Source organism: Tauraco erythrolophus, chromosome 14 (genome assembly GCF_009769465.1).
Source record: "Tauraco erythrolophus isolate bTauEry1 chromosome 14, bTauEry1.pri, whole genome shotgun sequence".
In the NCBI taxonomy this organism is placed as follows: Eukaryota; Metazoa; Chordata; class Aves; order Musophagiformes; family Musophagidae; genus Tauraco; species Tauraco erythrolophus.
The window spans coordinates 17,620,128-17,639,359 of NC_141478.1; the positions used below are offsets into that span (position 1 = coordinate 17,620,128).

The 19,232-nt window shown below is 41.7% G+C and overlaps 1 protein-coding gene across 1 annotated transcript in view; it reads left to right on the forward strand.

Annotated features, from left to right (window-relative positions):
* The first annotated feature begins 5,420 nt into the window (after positions 1 to 5,420).
* KLF13 (KLF transcription factor 13) overlaps positions 5,421 to 19,232 on the forward strand; it is a 33,147-nt gene continuing 19,335 nt past the window's right edge. The window contains exon 1 of the mRNA XM_009978541.2: positions 5,421 to 6,326. Coding sequence (XP_009976843.1) covers positions 5,786 to 6,326 — 541 coding nt within the window. The 5' untranslated portion in view covers positions 5,421 to 5,785. The remainder of the gene's footprint in view (positions 6,327 to 19,232) is intronic.

Here is a 19,232-nt window from a genome sequence, read left to right on the forward strand (position 1 = left end):
AGCACTTCTCTAATTTCAGCATGAAAAAACAATACTCAAGAATTCAGAAGTCTCTCTCAATCAACAGAAGCCATCAAATTACACTGAAAATCAAACGGGATAGTTTGCAAAAGCAATTTCATGAAATTTCCAATGTCCTTGGATTCAACCATAGCTGGAAAGATGGCAAGACCATTGTTTTGGGCACTATTCTTGCAATTCTGGTTCCTGCTCAGTGACATTGCACACTGCTGTCCCTATAGCTTACAGTGCTTTCTCAGCCCTCCAAAGCAGCTTCCAGTGTTTCCAAAATGCCAAAGTTGCTGACTGCTGACTCCCAGACACCATGTATAAATGGCTTCCTGATTTTTTTAATTTTCAAGCCTTACCTCCACCCTTTGCAAAAATATTGTCAAATTTATGCCACTAGATCCTTTTTTTTTTCCTCTTTTACAGTCCAAATCTTTAACAACTGGAGACTTACTGGTGATGTTGATATGAATTCAAGCAATTACTTGCTATAACAGTGATTTGTTCAAAGTAAAACGAACTAAAGGGATTCTGAAGACTCACTCATCATATACTCACGCTTTTATCAAGTCGCTGGGAGCCATGGCGAAAACAGCACCATGCAAACATTCAGTGGAGAGAGCGGCTCATCTCTGGCAGAAACCTTCTCATTTTCTCCCTCTCTTCCTATCTTCTACCAGTTCTGCACTATTATTAACCTGATATCAACAAAGGAGACATCATTGGGCATGCTTATCTTTGAGAGCACTACAGGCCATAGGCTTTACAGTTCTGTCCCCTTTTATTCCCATGGCTGTGGACTCAAACAAGCACTTTAACACAGCTCTTTTCAGAGTGCCTCTCAAACCACGGAATTACTAAGGAGCAACCACAGGAAAGCATTAGTAAAGACTAATATTCTATCAAAATACAGGATTTTGAATACAGCTACCACAAGAACGCAGGCAGAGATGTCTGCTATTTTCTCTGTTTCCTTTTTTACCTTGTTTCTTCAGTTTTATTGGACAGGGAACTATTTACATAGACAAAATAAAACGAAACTAGGTCTTTTGATCTTATAGCTGCTATGCAGGAACTGAAACAAGGAGAGGGACTACATGGCCTTTTACTTTTTCCGTTCTCATAAAGAGCTTCCTGAGGTGATGTAAAATAACATAACTTTACTGAAGTCCATAGAACTCCCGTGGTTTACATTTTTTGCGTGTCTGACTCACTGGATCTAAAGCAGAAGTGTATGAAAATAGAAGAAATTACTGAGCAAACTCATGCAGGAAAAGTGCTGATGAAATGTCTACTACTATAAAACTGCAAGTTTAGATCTTATCATGTTCTTGGGAATAGTAAACTAATTTTTCTCAGATAAAATTCCTCATATTTCCCACTCATAAAATTCCTGCTTCAGATGGCCCAATTTCACCCAATGTTGCAGACTTCCACTACTGTTTGCTTTGCAAGGGTGTGATACTACTGCATCCTTTTAACTGGAATAGCAGTTTTTACGCCAGTTATGAAAAATATTGCTATAGCTAAATTCTTAAAAATTTATTTTGGCCAGGCAAAACAAAACACCAGCTGATTTTGGAGTAAGTCTGGCATTTGTATAAGGACTTTGGTTTATCCTGTTTACAGTTCTTGTTAAAAGAGTTCATAAAACTTATTTTCATTTCACAAAGCATTTTAGACATTCCTATTCCTGTAATTTAAAACAATAAGCTATTTTGGGAGGGGCAGAACAGGGTGGATTCCATTCAGAATTATTCCGCTGCTATGCATTTGTAGCTAAATAAAACTCTAAATTATTTATTAAGAAAATACTAAATATTAAAAAACTCTGCCAAAACCCAGGCTGTATTACTTGAGTGGATGGAAAAATAGTGCTGTAACAGATGGAAAAATTTTCACCTCAGCCTCTGGGACAAAGGTCTGTAGGTGAGAACATACCAACAACATAATCAAATAAACAAAATTAAAGAGGGAAGTAGGATCTATTTTTATTAAATGTTTCTTGTAATCTCAGTTTCAAAATTCATCTCATTTGCTGAGAACACATCAACAGTTGCAGGATATTCAGCAGAGGTGAATTTAAGATTTACTGTGTATTTATGGAAATTCACTTTTCCACTTGCTCAGAGAAAATAAATATGCAATAAATAATAACTATTAACAAATAGGCAAGTAAATATATTATCATAAGAAAGAGTTGATAAATAGGCGTGGTATTTTGGCTAATGATTTTCCATAAAATCTTTTTGTACTACTGATCTAATGTAATGACTGAAATTTCTTACAAAGGAGACTCTTCACCCCTGCTGCTTGCAGGGAGGCTATCTGCTACTGTTAGTTCACACAAAAGGATTTAATATTTGCAATCCTGTACTAAAAGCCAAAGCTGGTTCCACTGGGCAGCCGGCATTTTCATATCCAGATGACAAACGCACTTGCTATGCCCTGCTCTTGTACATGAAAAGAGATGGTGACTCTTTCATACTGATAGTGTGCAAAATAGGGCAATTTTTTACTTCTAGTCAGCTATTAGAAAGTCAGAGGCATGATTTAAAATAACTGGGCTACAAACACACCTACCGAACATGACTAGCTTTTCTTTTGCATTAAAAAGCCTTTCTGTTACAAGCAACCTTCACAACATTGCTCCTTGCTAAAAGAAGTCACACCCAAAGGGTTCATCCAACCAAAAAAGGAGTAAGCTCTCATCGAAACAGCTCTCTCCGCCTCCGAGCACCCCGGCCCCAGCAGCCTGCCCCTAAGCACGCAGAGCAGAGCCAGCGTCGCATTGCCAGGCTGGTAACGAAACAAGCTCTCGACCGCAACGTTGCAAAAGTACTAGAAAGTTCACCAAGTTCACTGGGGACTTGGTTATACCCATTAATTTTACACAAAAGACACTTCTGTGCAACAGGAGGTGCTATCCGGACAAGGCTATAACCCAACAGATCTGCTGAAAAAGAAACTCAGGCCTTCTCCCTGCCACAGCCAACCATTTCCCCTCACAGCCCACCCGCTCCCAACAGGCCCCGCTGGGCACACAGCGCAGCACCTCTCTCCTCTGGCCAAAGGCTCCAGGAACGCGGTGAGCCGTGTCCCGCCTGCTCAAACGCCGAAGACAAAACACCAGCAGCATCACGTTATCGCCCCCCTCCTCAGAAACGGAGCCGCGGCCGTGCCAGCGCGGCGCCCAGAAGCTGCCCCGCTGAGGAGAAGCCGACCCCGCAGCAAGGCGCTGCCCTGATTGGCCGGCCGGCCCCGACAGGCTCCAGGAGCAGGAAGAGCAGCCAATCCCCTGCCTCGTCTCTCCTGAGGGAGCGTGCCTCGTGCCAGGCGGGCAGCGGCCATGCCGAGGGGGCGTGCTCAGGGCTCGCTGTTGGCCTCTGTCAGCGCCTCTCCCCTGGCCAGGGCTAGCCACACCGGCCCTTCGGAGCCACGGGGAGCTCTGGAGCAGCTGCTGCTGGATCGTGGGGCCGGCAGCACGGCCGGGACAGGCTATGGAGGACCATCACAGAACGAGACAGTGGCAAGGAGAGGCGGTAGGAGAGGGGCATGGCAGTGCTGAGGGGGTTGCATAAGGTGGGAGCAGAGATCAGGGTGCCTCTGGGACCCCCCCGTCAGTTCTGGGGCAAAGCCTGCTGGTGGTTGGCAACCAGGATAGTCCAGGTCTCCCTTTTCCTCTCTGTTTACTGGTGATGGCCCTTGATGGTGGGGTGAGGACTGAGGAACTTGTGCCTAAACTGCCCTTTCCTCAGTTCCCTGAAAATGGCCCATGTTTCTCCTCAAACTGGGAGAGCTGCAGAGTTTCTGCTCTGAATCTACTACTAATTCTAAAGAACTGGTAGGGGGGTCTATTTAAGCAATCTTTCTCCCTCAAGGAAGAGGTCAAGCTTGAACTCAACTAAAATTTCTTATAAAAATATTTTTCCCTGAATTCCTTTTTCATCTAGGAACAAATAGGTAAGTCCCAAATGTGTAAACATTTCCTGTAGATACGCTCAGCAGAATGAACAGTATGATATGCCTGCATCAAAATGATCTGGCTCAATTCAGCATTTAACCACATCCTTCCACGCTGATCGTTTGCTTTATTCCTCCCTGTGCTGCAGTGACTCAAGTCCCACATAGCACTACAGGCTGCATTATTAAGAGAGCAGACATGGAGCCCTGTGGTAGACACAGGTTAACAATGAGCCTCACACACAGGGGAAGTGTTGCATGAGAACCTAAAGAATGTTTTTTTCATAAAGTGCAGCAGTAGCATAAGCAGATGTTGCTCCTGAATAAGACATTTTCATGTGTATGAAACTTTTTACTCAACCTAACAGCAAACCTATTTGAGTTTCTGCAACAGATGTTCACTTCCTTTCACACCCCCTCAAACTCCAAAACTTTCCATCCAGAAAAAGACACTTCCAAAGAAGGCCTCCTGCTTTCTGACCCTCTCGGTCTCAGGGGAAAAGGTCCATCTGTACTAAAGACAAGAATTTCACAGGAACTAGTCTGGAGAACCATGTTCCAACTAAAGGTAAGAAGCACCACAGACTAACCGCTTTCAGATCTGAAGTCAGATGCATTCCTTTACTTTTGCCTGGTAAATTAGTCATACACGCAACCCTTTCGTTCATTCTGGCGGTAATCTCTGTAGAACTGGCTGAGCCATATCTTTTGCAAGCTGAGAATAATGAAAAGCAAGTTATTTTCGTTTGCACTTTTAAATAGCTTAGAGGCAGCAGAGTGCTATAGTGAGGAAAGTTTTGACAGAAAGGCAGGCGACTTCAAGTTTATTCCCTGGCAGTTAGTTAAACTTGTCACAGTCTATTAAAATCCACACACGAACGCCATCTGTCTAGCTGCAGACCAAGCGGTGTAGTCTCGGGCTTTCCTGTCACTTGTATCAGTTCCAACGTCACAGCAGTTTTCCAGCGTCTTCCTTTCAGCCCTTCGGCGCCGGTTAAATCACCCCGCGCAGCACAGCTGTAACACGGCACGCCCCGAGTGGTTAACGGCCGTCAGAGGGAGCGGCCTTGGAACGGGGCTGGGAGCGCCATGGTCGCTGCCGGGGGAGGCCGCGGGCGCTTTCCCGCCGGCGGAGGCGGCCGCGGCGCGGGGCCGCCCCGGGACACGGCGGAGGCGGAGGGTGCCGCGGCGGGCGGGCCGGCCGGTCGCGCGGCGCCCTGCCGCCAGCCAATGGACGGCCTCCTTTGATTTGCAGGCCGGTCGCGCGGCGCCCTGCCACCAGCCAATGGGCGGCCTCCTTTCATTTGCGGGCCGCGGCCCGGCCCGCCCCGCGCGCCGCCGACCTGTTCGGCGCAGGATGTGGCTTCGCTGTGACGTCAGGCCCAGATGTTTTCCCAGGCCACGCCCCGCAGGGGTCCGGGCGACTCCGAGGAGCGATAACGGGGAAAGCTCCTTCTGCTGTCACAACGCAATGGGAGGGCTGGCGAAACCGCGTCTTTATTTCACCGCGTTTTCGAAAAAACAGCATTAATTCATACTCCAAGGAACAGGCTGCCAGTGCCAGGACCTATCTGCTCTTCTTTTTCTCTTCCATTGGACTGCCAACGCTTTTTTTGATTTAGGGACAAGCTGGGTGTGATCTTCACGAGCAAACGTGGTTCTGATGGCTGCTAAATCAGCCTTTACTTCTACAGAGAGATCCTAAGAAATAAGAGAGAGAAAAGTCTGCTCACATTTTTAAAAAGGGAAAGAGCGGTGTTGTGTGGTTTTTTTTTTTTCCTCCTGTTCGGATTTCTTTTTAAACTCCAGAAAAATGGCAACAGCGGCATATGTGGATCATTTTGCAGCCGAGTGCCTTGTTTCTATGTCCAGTCGTGCTATTATCCATAGTCCCAAAGGGGAGCCTGATGCCCCACCTGATGCAGCAATACCTCCTTCATCAAACGGAGAAGATAAGCGGGAAGTCAGAGAAACCGGGAAAGACAATGGATCATCATTACTTGTGGTAGCTAGCATTTTAGCAGATCTGAACCAGCATGTCCCAAACTCACCCACTCTAAGGATGGAAAAAACAGAGACCTTTGATATCACAGAACAAATACACATTTCTATTGCTCCTAAGGAGTTTGGGGAAGAAAGCATGTCTTCGGCTGGTAAGCGTGGAGGAGGAAGAACAGCCACACCTACTAGCCTGGCTGCAGTAACTGAGCCAAGCCCCAGACAAAAGAACAAACGCACGAGAAGCTGGACTGACCCTGGATCACCCCAGAAAAAGCACAAATGCCACTATGTGGGGTGTGAAAAAGTTTATGGCAAATCTTCCCACCTTAAAGCTCATCTAAGGACCCACACAGGTTAGTTACAATTCAGCCAGAGATTTATTTGTTACAGCTTGGTAATTAAAATGAATGTTGAAAAAACAAAACCAAACAAACTTGTATTTGGCCACCATTATGGTTTCACCTCTCAGAACTCAAGCTCGGGAAAACCAAACAATTAAAAAAAAAAAACCCTCTGGGAATAAACCCTTACTGGGCATAGATTCAAAGCTCATGTGGCCCTTTTTTATTAATTAATGTCACAGGCAACAGCATGTGGGTCATCTGCGTGGCTTGTACCAAGCTGTAATTTTTAGCTGCTAGCCTTCTTGGTGTGTCTTCTACTTCCCTTTCCAATGCTTCTTACCCTCCTCCATCTACTTTTCCCTACCCCATGCTCTTGTCACTACCTTTATACCAGCTTTTCACTCCCATGCAAGCATCAATATTCTTGATACTTTAAAATTAAATGTTCTAGAGGCACCTGAATGACTGTGTGTCTGTTTCTTTCTTTAGCAGACACTTGTGTGAAAGCTAGAGTAGGCAGGAAGGCTGTTGAGAAGCTGAACATGAGTCACAAAGACATTTATTCTAAGCAGAGAGAGGGACATAGGCAGTCTCAAAAAAGATTTTGGCAGCTGGATAAAACTGATTTCAAAATTAAAAACATTTGAATGCCAACACTAACTTGTTCTGATCAGTGTTCAGTGGTTACTTGGTGAGAACTTATCAGACCACTTTTTTGTTGCCGTTGTAATTTATGAGACATACACATAGAAAAAGTGGAAGTCTTGGAAGTGCTGTGAAAGTTCTGCACTGAAACTATTAGGAGGGCCATCTTGAAACAGGCCGCATGACTTGCGAGACCTCATGCCTCTGCCTGCTGCTGGGGAACAGGATGGCTTCCAGTTAGACAGGGAGCACCGAAAATTGAGGAGACTATTCTCTGCTGAAGGAACCGATCGTAGCGCATGTGGTGAGGCACCACACCAACTACAGCAGGCTTGTGCAAGCACTGAGTAATTTCAGATGACAAATTAGTTTATTAAGATCTATGGTCAATTGACTTATACAGAGCATTAAGAAAAAGCTCCTCAGAACTAAACGTGGCTTAATGACTCTTGGACAGTTTTAGCTCAGAGGGGGCAGCCTCAGCCATGCCAGCCATACCTCTTCAGTGTGCCTTCAGCTTTTCCTCTTGCCTTCCTGACATCAAGAGCCCTTCTAAATTGAGAGTATGTTTTGTTCTCCATGGGAGAGAGGAAAGCCCCATCAAGTTTGAACATATGGATGGACAATTCCCTGTGCCACACAGCCAGAGGAACAGCATGTTCCTGGCACCCAAGGCAGCCTGCCCTGCTTTGCACTATGTAACTGCTTTTTGCCTCCTTGGGAGTTACCCAGAAAAGGTGCTTCCACTTGGCTTGCAGGGAATTGTCTCCATTTATTTTCAGTTCTTTTGCTTTCTTATTTCTGGCATTTGCCATTGTCCTAAAACTGAAGGATAAATTTAGCAAAGCTTCTGGGCTCCCAAACCAACTAGAGACCAAGAAGGGGAACTCCTGTCTCCGATGCAGAGAGGAGGGCTGGGCCATGCCCGCCCTGCGGGGAGAGGACGGAGAGCAGAGCCGGTGGGGAGTGTCGATCCAGGCTGCCGGCTGAGCCGAGTCATTCGGGGACGCTGGCTTGCCTCCAAGTTGTCTTTTTTTTTTTTTTTTAACTCTTCGTTTCCTGTATTTTTTCCAGGTCTGTAGGGCTTGATTGGTTAGTGCTGTAGCTAATATCACTGAGAGAAGAGAGCATGTGCGTGACAGAGAGCTAGAGGAAAAGCGGGGAAGGGACTGTTTTTGCCCTGGGAGTGGCAGGACCCTCAGGGACTACAGCTTCTTTGTTTTATTGCGTCTCCAGTGTCTGTGTGGGAAGCTTTAAACAACGCTGCCAAGTTTCCCTTCTCACTGGCAACAGGTCTGGCTCTGTTTGGATTGAATTTTAAACAGGCTTAAATGCCTCTTACTCCTCTTGCAGAATGTTTTCTAAGGTGTTTGACTTTTTTTTTTCTTTCTTTAAAAGAAATTGTGACAAGCTTGAAAATAGTTTATATGGCACTAAGAGTTAAGCTAACAGAACAAGCAATGACTTCCAGGACTGGCAAATGTTTGTTTTTACAAAACACATAATGAGTTATACTGATTTAGAGCAAGGGGTTTGGGTCTCCTTTGCTTTCCAGTGGTCCTGAACAAGTTAAGCAACATGTACACATCAGTCTGCCCACCTGTCAAATGGATAGGGTGATGGCTATCCACCTCACCAAGCAGTGGTGAAAGTGCTCCAAGTACACATGCAAGGTGCTTTAAACAGCTACCCTAGTAACGCCCAAACCTGTTTACTGAGAAACAATAAAAACCTTCTGCTATGGAGTAGCACTTCCTCCATGTGCTGTATGACTAGATGAGCTGGTATTTAGGGGTGAACTGAAGGCTAAGAACAGTACTGCAGGCTAGAAGATACTGATGATAGTGCTAGAGATATTTGAGTAGTGCAGTTTATGGCCTGCTTTAGAAACTTGCTTGTCCTTGTCTGCTACTGTGCTCAGAAACCAAAGGCTTTGCTTTTCATGCCTGGAGGAAAGATAGACTAGATCATTGAGCTTACGGTGTGGCAAAGAGATACAGAGCCTTCCAAGTACTATTGGGTCAAATCCAGCCCACATTGGTAGGGACTGAAAGCTGGTACTGTTTTCCAGCTGTTTGATGCCCCATGTGAAATCCTTCTGATAGTTATAGCCAGATTTCAGCGCTCAAATGTCCCAAGCAAAAACCATAGTGCAGAGTATGCTGGTTATCCTGTTTGAAACAAATAAACAAGATGGAACAGCCAAGGAAGCATCATCTGCCTTTTGTCTTTGGGACCTTGCTCTGAGTACATTGTTTTAGAATGAAGTTCTCTCTTAGAACACAATGTGCTAGAGCAATCGATAGTTTCTTGTATTTGGTACACTAGCGGTTAAGCTGTCTCAGCCTTATGAATGCTTCATCTTTATTACATCGACAAACCCTTGAACCAGGCAGAAAACATTAGTCACCAAAATCTTTGCCGTTCTCTCCACCAGCTTTCAAACCCTTCCCCTCCCACTGCATTTCTTTTCATGTTTGTTTTCCACCCTACGATCTCCCTGGATGTCCTGGAGTTCAACGTGATCATCAGCCACAAAGCCCTTGAAGTTTTAATGTTTACCAGAAGGTTATATTTAGCATCAGTGGGTAGATGTCAAGTCCAAATTCTTTTCCACTGAGGTTCTCATGGACCTCAGAATCTGTGTTGTGATCCACAGATGCAGCACCCTGTTTGTCCCAAGCTATATTGATCTCATTGATACAAAAATTTCACTAGCAGGCCAGTTTTAAAAATCCTCTCCACTACTGAGAAAATTCCTAAACACAAAGGACTTTGTCATGTAAATGGTTTATCAGATTTTCTCAAAGTTCTCCTTCCTCTAAGCAGGCTTTCAGCTTGGGGTCACTAGGGAGGTCAGGAAATTCTCTGGAGTCACTGGAAACCAGTTTGTCTCTTTTGACGCACCAGTGGGAAGAGAAAGACAGCGCAGAGCCTACTAGCCATCTGCAGGGTACAACCTCATAAAGCATTGTCCAGGACTGCTATGTTCCGAGAGGCTGTAGAAAGCCCCAACTTATTGCATTACACCACATACTTATGCATAGATAAAAACTGACTGGATCTGGGGCAGGGATCACAAGAATCCTATCTGTTGCAGCCCCCCTAGATCACTGTGACCTCTCAAGCTTTTAGCCATCTTCATTAACATGCCATCATAAATGCAGGGAAAGCACAAAATAAACCTTCATTTAATTCCATTGTAATGTCCTTCTAAACTTAGTAGGTCTACTCACTAAGCAGTACATCATAATGCAGAAACAGCTTTTCAGTCATCAGAACTAAAAATGTTTGCATAAATTCGCATAAGCTAAGGAGATGTGGGTACCAGTCTCAGTCTGGAGTCTTACTATGATAGTTGAGGGCCAGGTGGCTTAACAGTGGCTCCTCTGTATTATTGCTTAACTAGTGGACTTCTGTATGGCTGTCAGGGCACAGGAAGAAGAGGAGGCCATCCTAATTATATTATGCCTGCTCATAGATGCCAGGTTAGGGTTCATCCAAGAGACAGTGGTCAAGAACTTTGTTAGTCTCTAGCTGGCAGCGTGAACTTAGGCAGCTACGTATTGAGCCTGCTTAACCTTGCAGTTACAGAGGATATGTTATTTGGTATCTGTTTTTCTTTTTAGTCTAACCATTATTCATGAAGTATTAGCTGAATTGAAATAGGTGGAAAGGACTAACTCATTTCCATTTCTTTACATTAAATCTCTATAATCACATTTTTGAGGCAACACTAATGCACCCATGAGAAAGTTAAAAACTTAACTTAGGTACCCTTTTTCACCATCCCCCCCCGCCCCCTCAATTATTATATCTTATTTCCCTAAGAAAAATTTTTCTGATGACTTTGTAACTAGGGTATGGGAAGATGGAGAAATTCATAATGTATTTGGTGTTTGAAAGCAATCTGAGAAATAAAGCAATCAGACCTCACTGTGACATGTATTACAACAACATAACAATTAGGCTGGACAAACAGGAGTAGCATTTGGCCTGTGTTTAGTTTGGTAAAAAGGGCTTTATATAAAGTACATATAATATGTTTTAAACAGGAGGTTGGTTTTCACTTTCAGTTCTAGTACATCTGATGTGCTCCAACTACATTACTTCAAAATGCAGCAGTAAAGCACAACTTCTGTGAAGCTGGTCTGAAACAAGATGCTACCTGTGTGCATAAGAGGAAACTGATTAATCAACGTAAGGAGAAGCAAGTTCACATAATAGTGAAGTGAAGTTTATCTTCCATTTTAGCACCTGGCAATTACCAGAAACTTAGATGGTTAGCTAAAAAACGCGGACAAGACTTGGTTCAGTTTTCCTTTAACTTGCCTGTAGGCACACAGTGACTCTAAAAGGAGTCTACCTGCATGTATGTGGCAAGCAGGTGATGTTTGCAAAGACCCAAGCCTTTGCAGGAGAAAATTACAAGAGGAGACATGAGATATAATGCCTTCTGTGCCACTGCAAGAGAGCAGAGGAAAACAGGGCTGCAGATTGCTCTTATATAGAGCAGGATGAAATGAGCTAGTACCACGGTTCAACCCATCCTCTGAGCTGCCAGTTGGGCTGCTCTGGGTGCCAGGACTAAATGGGAAGCTGCGCTTCCTCTGAATAGGATGCCAGAGTAAAATTGGAAAGATCTTTCCCCAATGCTGATTTCCCACAGGCAAGAGAACAGACTAAGTGAGTTCAGCCCTCTGCACATTGCTCAGCAATTTCAGCTTTAGTGGCTAGGCCTCCTGTTTTTGACTTCTTGTGTAAAAAGTTACAAACAGCTATTTGACTCTGCATATCTATCTCACTATCATTAGCATATACCCAGACTATTAAAAAGCTCCAAAGTGCCTCTAGGCTGTTGTGTCCTGTAATGCTCTTCTGCTGCCTTCCACCTCCTGTCTTTGCTGACTGCATCAAAATCTTTTCTCTAAGGTTTTTCTCTGAGATGGGCTCAAATAGTAGCTTCAGGACAGCTTCAAATGCCAGCCTCATGAGGCAGTTGTTTTTCCAACCTGAGCCATAAGCATTCTTTCTCAGTGTTAAATAGTTCAGCAGCCTGCTCCTGCATTTTTCTGAAAACTAATAGACTTAAGTGTCTTTTAATAAGCATGTATTTTTAAAACAATACAAAAGTGCAAAGCATTGTTTTTGTTTGCTCTGAAAGAGCTCTGCAATTCCTTTCTTACTTCCTCTAGGAAAGTTTCAACATATTAAAAAAAAAAAGTTGAAAACATAAACCAACTTAATTTATAGCCTTGCCTAAGTTCTCGCCCTAACATGCAATTCCAAAGAATAAAATTAAAAGTTAAAAGTATTGATCCTAAGCCTAGATCAAGCAGTCTATATTCATTCAAATAACCAGGATGTATGCTATCAGTCTGTTAACATTAAAATCTTTTAAACAAGCACAAAGCATAAATTTCTTTAAAGAGTAAGCAAGTTTTAAAACTTACATTTTTCAAAAGGAGCTGAAGTCAGGAAGAAAGGCAGAACTACTCCTACTCACTCCTTTTACCTGACTAGTTCAGCATTGAATAATACAACTCAATTAGTTCAGCTGCAAAGAGTTAGGGTTAAATTGGCTGCATAGAGAATCCAATTGGTTGACAACAGTATTTACCACACACTTGAGTATTTTTAGCTACTAGAGAGAACTAAATCTCCTGATTGTTACACAGGTTTTTCTGTGATTCAGACTTCTCTTCCCCCCTTTTTCTCTCTAGTCTTTATAGAGATATTAATCTCGCAGAAGTCAGAGAAATAAGGCTGATAGCAATAAAAGGAGTTTAGATATTGTGGCTAAAAAGCCTTTAAAGCAAAGCTATGCATATCATTGTCATAACTATGATGGAGAGAGGGTCTACTACAAAAAATACTCTGTCTTCTTTTTCCCTCTTCACCATTGTCTTTGAAACAAGTATAATCAGTAAAGCTAAATATTCTCTCTCCATAATTTTTCCCCACTTTTCCTCTGTTTGCTTTTGCTGAATGAGGAGGGAAGAGGAAGATAACGATCTGCTTAAAAGACAAATGAGTGTTGCCTTGAATCAGAGGGGACACGTAATGGTTGTGTTATGTTGCAGTGAAACATGCTCAATAAACCAGGGGGGGAAATATGCAGAAAGAAAATGAATCAATTTGTGAATTTCACAATTCTTTGGAAATCACATTTTGCTGAGACCAAGACAGTTATTGAGACAAGCCTAGCTCAGGCAGTGAGTTGCCAACCTGTGATCTCACTGTAGTCAAGCAGAGGGTAATTAACAAAAAACATCCCAACTACAGTATGGTTGTTCCAGTCAATATCATTCACAGAGTACAGTGTCCAGGGATTGCCTTTTCTACAGGGTGAAAACTTTGGTGGTAAAATCAGAGTGAAATCTAGTGGTAAATAAAAAAATTCACACAATTCTCTTTCCACAAACTATCTTCCCTTTAGGATGGAGATGATGGTATCAGGTCCAGTGTAATAAGACCTGTTAATAATGGAAGTGGTGAGGATGCATCAGCACCTTCCAGTTGTTTTCCTCATCCTAGACACACGTAGCAGCACTTTCCTTCTCGGTAGCAAGACCTAAGTCTTAACAGATAGTCTGCAGTAAACCAGCAAACAATCTTAATGAAAGGATGATTGCAATTGAAAGCTATGTTTGTATTAGAAATTAATCACAGCCTTATGGAAATAGTGTTCTGAATGATCTGTAGAAGATTTTTCTGCAGTAGCACATACTCTGCAGGACATACTGTACTGCAGGACACTGGAAAGTATTTGTATGTGACATGAGTTGTGCATAAACAAGCCTTTTGCTAAACCGGAGTTCTTTATGAAGCAAACTCACAGTTGGATTTCATCTGAAAAGAAGGCACCTTTAACCATTTAAAATACATATGTTGCATTGTGTTATTGTCTGGCTGAACATCGTTATGGCACGTCCAAGAACAGAAACCTGGAAGTTGTTTATATTGGACATCTGGTTTCTAGTTCTGTTTTGTAAGTTAAGCGTGTTCCAACTTCCCCCCTGCACCCTTCCAGTCTTGGATCAGCTGTTTGGAAGTCCGTGCTGACAGAGCCAAAAAACCATTCTGCTGTTCAAATGCAGGACAACCTTTGAAGGGTCCTTTCTGTAGAATTTCTATAGGTATACTTTTTTCCTTTGTTACCCACTTGGCTTTTATTAGGTTGATTCGAATGGGCAGTGAGATCATTATCTTGCTGTGTTCAGTTTAACAATAGCTAGACAATGTGGGTTATTTAAGTGCAGGCACTGAAGTCAGACACACATATCCTGTATTTTTCAGGTCTTGCAGATTCAGCAGATCTTATAGGCCCTCCACTTAAAATAAAAGTAAATTTTTTTAAAGTTCAGAGTGCCATTGTTAGTAGTTACTGGTAGAAAAATTACCTCAGAAGCTTTTTTTGCAGGCCTAACATAAAAAGCACTTACTAACCAGGAACTTGGCACAAGTCAAATGGTATTAAAGTGAGCATATCCTGAAATGACCTTTAGCGCAAGGAAAGATCTTCTGTAATCAGTTACAGCACTTGTGTAGTGCTCTTAGGAATTATAGGCAAAATATTTGTGCCTGGATATCTGATGACATTGCAGTCAATGGATCAATAAGTGATCTTGGATTTATTACAAACTATATTTCTACCAGATTGCTCTCTATTATTTGGTTATAAGTTTTATGTGGTTTTGGAACAGAGGCACCTGAAAAATTCGCGTAAGAAAGCATTGTGTTGCTGCTATGCATTTTGCAGCTTTCCATCTGCTTTGGTCCTGCAGCCAGCTAGAGTATCCCTGGACGGCAAATACACAAGCAGAATGGGTATGCTGGTTATGGAGCCTTTACTGCCTTCAACAGTAGCTTTTAAAACTGGTCAAGGAGAGAGGCAGAAGTACAAACCGCTTGGTTCCAGAGTAAGACTGGCTGAGGCAGAGCAGCCAAAAAGGATGTATTGAGCTTTTTAAGCTAAACAGCTGTCAGTATTTCCACTAGAGGAACATACAATGGAGCCAGCTGAGAAAGGTTAGAACATGTCAGCCTAGTGCATCTTCAGATGTTTCCTGCAAAATTTTGCTGAAATGATGAGCTATTTGTTAATAGAACAGAGAAAATTTGTCTTGCAATTTGGGGGTAAATAAATGAAATGACATTGGTACAGTTTTACATACTAGACTGGGGCTTTACAGATTCTTGCAAAACATCACAGTGCATATGGGCTTTCCTGCGTTCTTAATCTAGTAGTTTAGGATCCTGGTTTAACAAATACAAACAGAGAGGCTGCTAAAATCTCACTGAACTACAGACTAATTCTTATTATATATTGTAGGGACTTACTGAATTTAAATTTGCAATTTCTTTTAAGTGCAGGCAGAAGAACTGCAGACTAGCATTAATACATGATTGCCTTTGCAGTTTTTGATTGTTGTGGCAATTGATATATTTTCCAAGTCCAATATGAATTGTATGCAGCTTTATTTTGTATGCTTGTGAAACTCTAGTACAGCACTGAAAGCCCCTCTAAGTCAATGGAAATTTCGATTTGGTGTTTATATGTCCATACAAAAAGTGCCAATAGAATGTTGGCGGATGACTAGTCTTATTGTATAATAAATCCAGAGTGTATTTGCAAAGTACGTTTTTTAAATTCTCAGAACATGGCCAAAACAAAACTGAATTTCTTAGATAACTGAAAGGATTACATGTCTGCCAGGATTCTCACTAATACATTTTTTTCGTCTTTGTGCAGAGATGAACAGTATTTGCCCCTTCCATTTCCCCCAACTTTTGTCATTCTTGGAAACAACTGAATTCATCTCACTAATGTTTTTGAAATAGTCTTTCTCAGATTGGCAACATATGCACCAAATTCTAGCTTAAATAGAAATGTGTGAGCAACCACAAAAGCAAGTGCTTTGGAATTTATACGTGGCCCTACATAGTGTAATCAGCATAAATACACCTATAAGAAATTGATTTAAAAGCTCATTTTTTCAACAAACAGCTGAAAACATGTAGAATTTGGTCATGAGACGAAGTAATTCTATACCATAGGTTTAATAGATGCTATGGTGTGGATTTAATCAAATCAGTTTTACTTCAAGCTATATGATATGAGCGGTAAGAGTATCTCTAGCTAATCACCTACCCCTTGTCTTAACAAAAATAATCTGTCACTGTCCTTAATAAGGAAACATTTTATTTTTTTTAAGCATAGAATTTTGTGTTTCATTTGGAAAGAGACCACTTACTCTCCCCACCACCTGCAACTAGAGTAAGCATTGCATTGATAACATACATAAAATGTTTTTGCACACAGTTAAAGATCACTTATGGTGAACCCTAACTCTGATTCTGTCCCTCCTTCATGGGCTGGTGAGGCTTTGAAGGGTGAATAGGGCTGTTGCGGCTACATAGATTAACTTAGTGTTGCTCAAATAGTGGGACGTGCTGCCTGGAGGGAGGATTTTCCCATTCTCCACTATCGCCAGTTCCTACCTGCTCTGCAGAATAGCTGATGCTGTTGAAAAGATAAGTTTTCAAATGGAGATGGGTGTGATAGCTGCCAGAGTTGTAAAGGACCTGAAACAGTAACTTCAAGAGGAAAAATGTCTCAATTCATTTGATTCATAAGAGTGAGTTTTAACAGATGCTACTGAAGGTATTTTAGAGGTTTGGCATCTCTCTATAGTATTCAGACCCACTACTTGTCAGTCAGCTTCATCCATAGTATAGATCCTACGTGATCTGCAAACTCTTAAGTCCAGAGAACAGCTGAAGAGAATTTTGATGTTTACACCATAAAAATCTGTTTAAAACTATTAAAGGAAACTGTACACATGTATCACGACTCCTCTGTAATCCTGATATGATGACTTATGAAAGACCTGTGTAGAATCACAGATATACTAGTGGGAGTGTGGCTGAATGTTATGGGAAGACAATGCTACTCACGATTCATTCTGCTGTGGTTATATTCCACAGCTTGCTTAACATCTCGTCTGCAAGTGAGTTCAGATATCACACAAGATCACAATTATCCATGCTGAAAGACTCTTTCACCATTTTTCTACGTATTCCTTTCAGTTTGAGTGAGTTTTGTTGTGTTGGCATCTCCTTTCAGTCTGTGGGACAATATCATTAATGGCACCATCTCATTGACCAAATCAGACATGATTTAAGCCAGCATCTGCTGGAGTTAAATGTAGAAGTCTAACTTCTTGGGAGCTATTTTAATTAACAAGTCTCATTGGTAGCTTTCAGAGGATGAGATGGTCCGGCAGGTTACAATGTCATCTTTGGTGTGCTCACTGAAGTAAGCAAATACTGTACAACAGCTGGCACAAATGCTTTACCATGAACCTTGTCCCAGACTTCTACAACTGGGAAACATACAGATGAAATGTGTTTAGGAACATGATTGTCAGATACCTTATATTGTCTAAGGTAATAATTTATGAAGCTCTTATTATATAATGCAGAGACAAAGCTGTAATGGGAAACAGCTTAAACACTTAAACACTGCTTGTCAAAGTGCAGATGTTCGGCACCAGAATCTTCTAAGCAAAGTTTCAGGCAGTCCCCAAAGGGGTGTTCTCTTTTTTAAAAAACAAAAACAAAACAACAAAAAAGAACATAACATTTTGTCATTCTGTTTCTTACTCTAGTTTCAGTATATGGAATTGACCAATGTTCTGGTAAGCAGTGTGGAATAAGCAAAGGTATCTTTTTTTCTCCATGTGTAAGCTCCCACTTGACTCATACCACAAGATCCTAGATGGTGAAGGGCTATTCATTTTTAGAGACTTTTTCTGACATTGCTGACTGGTGAAAAGGCACGTAGAACTCACCTGTTTTCTTTGCATTTTTACATATGATTTTTTTGAGCAGTGTTGCCTCTGGAGAAAACAGTATCACTAGCCTTATCAAACCAAAATCATCTCTGTAGTGACACACTATCTTAAACCTACCTCTTTGACTTGATACTTTCTTTTCTCTTCCCCATCGTTTAAAATGAGATTGTTTAATAGGCTACTGTTAATTCCTTGAAGTTTTAAGGCTCTATAATATATATATGTATATATAAAGGTATAGTTCAGCTTTTTCACTGTGCTTGATAGTATAATAGCAATAAGGATTTGAGTCCTTTCCCCCCTCTCAGTCTAACACCAAACTTCTCGATGAAAGAATCCTTCACTTCTTTTGTCCTTTTCTTGGCTGGTGTTCTTATATACTGTTTGCAGGAACATAATTAAATTTTTGTATGCAATGGACTACTCCTTTTTGAATATACAAATAACTACATTATCTTTGTTCACTAGGGCAAAGAGTACTAAAATTTGTTTTTTGTCATTAAGAATCTAATAAGTTACAAAAATGTTCTGAGAGAATGCTACCTGGCTAGTGCTTTGCTTTTGTAATGAATTCTTAGAAAAGTAGCTATAATTTCTGAGGATATATCATCAATACCATGCTTTGTGCTGCTAAGGTTAGCTCTCGTGGGTGAGTTACAGACTAATTATTTTGGAAAAGCATGTGACACCTGTGCTGAACTGTGCATATGTTTGATTAAAGCTTCTTTACCTGTGCCAATTCTGGTCTCGTGTATAGTGTACCCTTGGACATATCCAAGTTACACTTTACATTTCTGTATTATACGTACACATCATAAACTGGATATGACCACTGTTTTTTGCAAAAGACTCGAACTCATTTGGTCTCAAAGCTATTTTTCTGGTATTAGCATGAAAATTGCTTTCTTAGATGTTTACATTAATTTCTTGCAGAAAGGCAAGGAACTGATGTGATTCATACACTCGATAGTTTTCCTTCTTTGAATGCTTTGGAGTAACTGAGCTCCACTCTCATTTGGGAAGAACTCCAAGTTGCCATGTAACTCTTTTCTCAACCAAGTAGTTGTAAAGAGGTTGTAACATTCTTGTGGATGCTCTGCAAGTTCTGTGGTGTTCCCTTTATGAAGAAGTGATTGTGCCAGCACACTTTTCATTTGAGTACATTCGTTGCAGTTTCAAGGATGAACACAGTAAGAACAACAGTAACTTCCACTGCACAACTGTTTTTCACTTGGAAATCAGACGACCTTTGGGTTTTTTAATTATTTTTTTTTAAATATAGAAACAGTCCTAAGCCAAGCTTATGTTTGACTCTTTCAACTATAAAACAGTTGCAGCTCCTTACCATTTGTACAGAACTCCACACTCACAGTAGTCAGTGAGTAATCAACTCTAATCCTTCCAGCTTCTG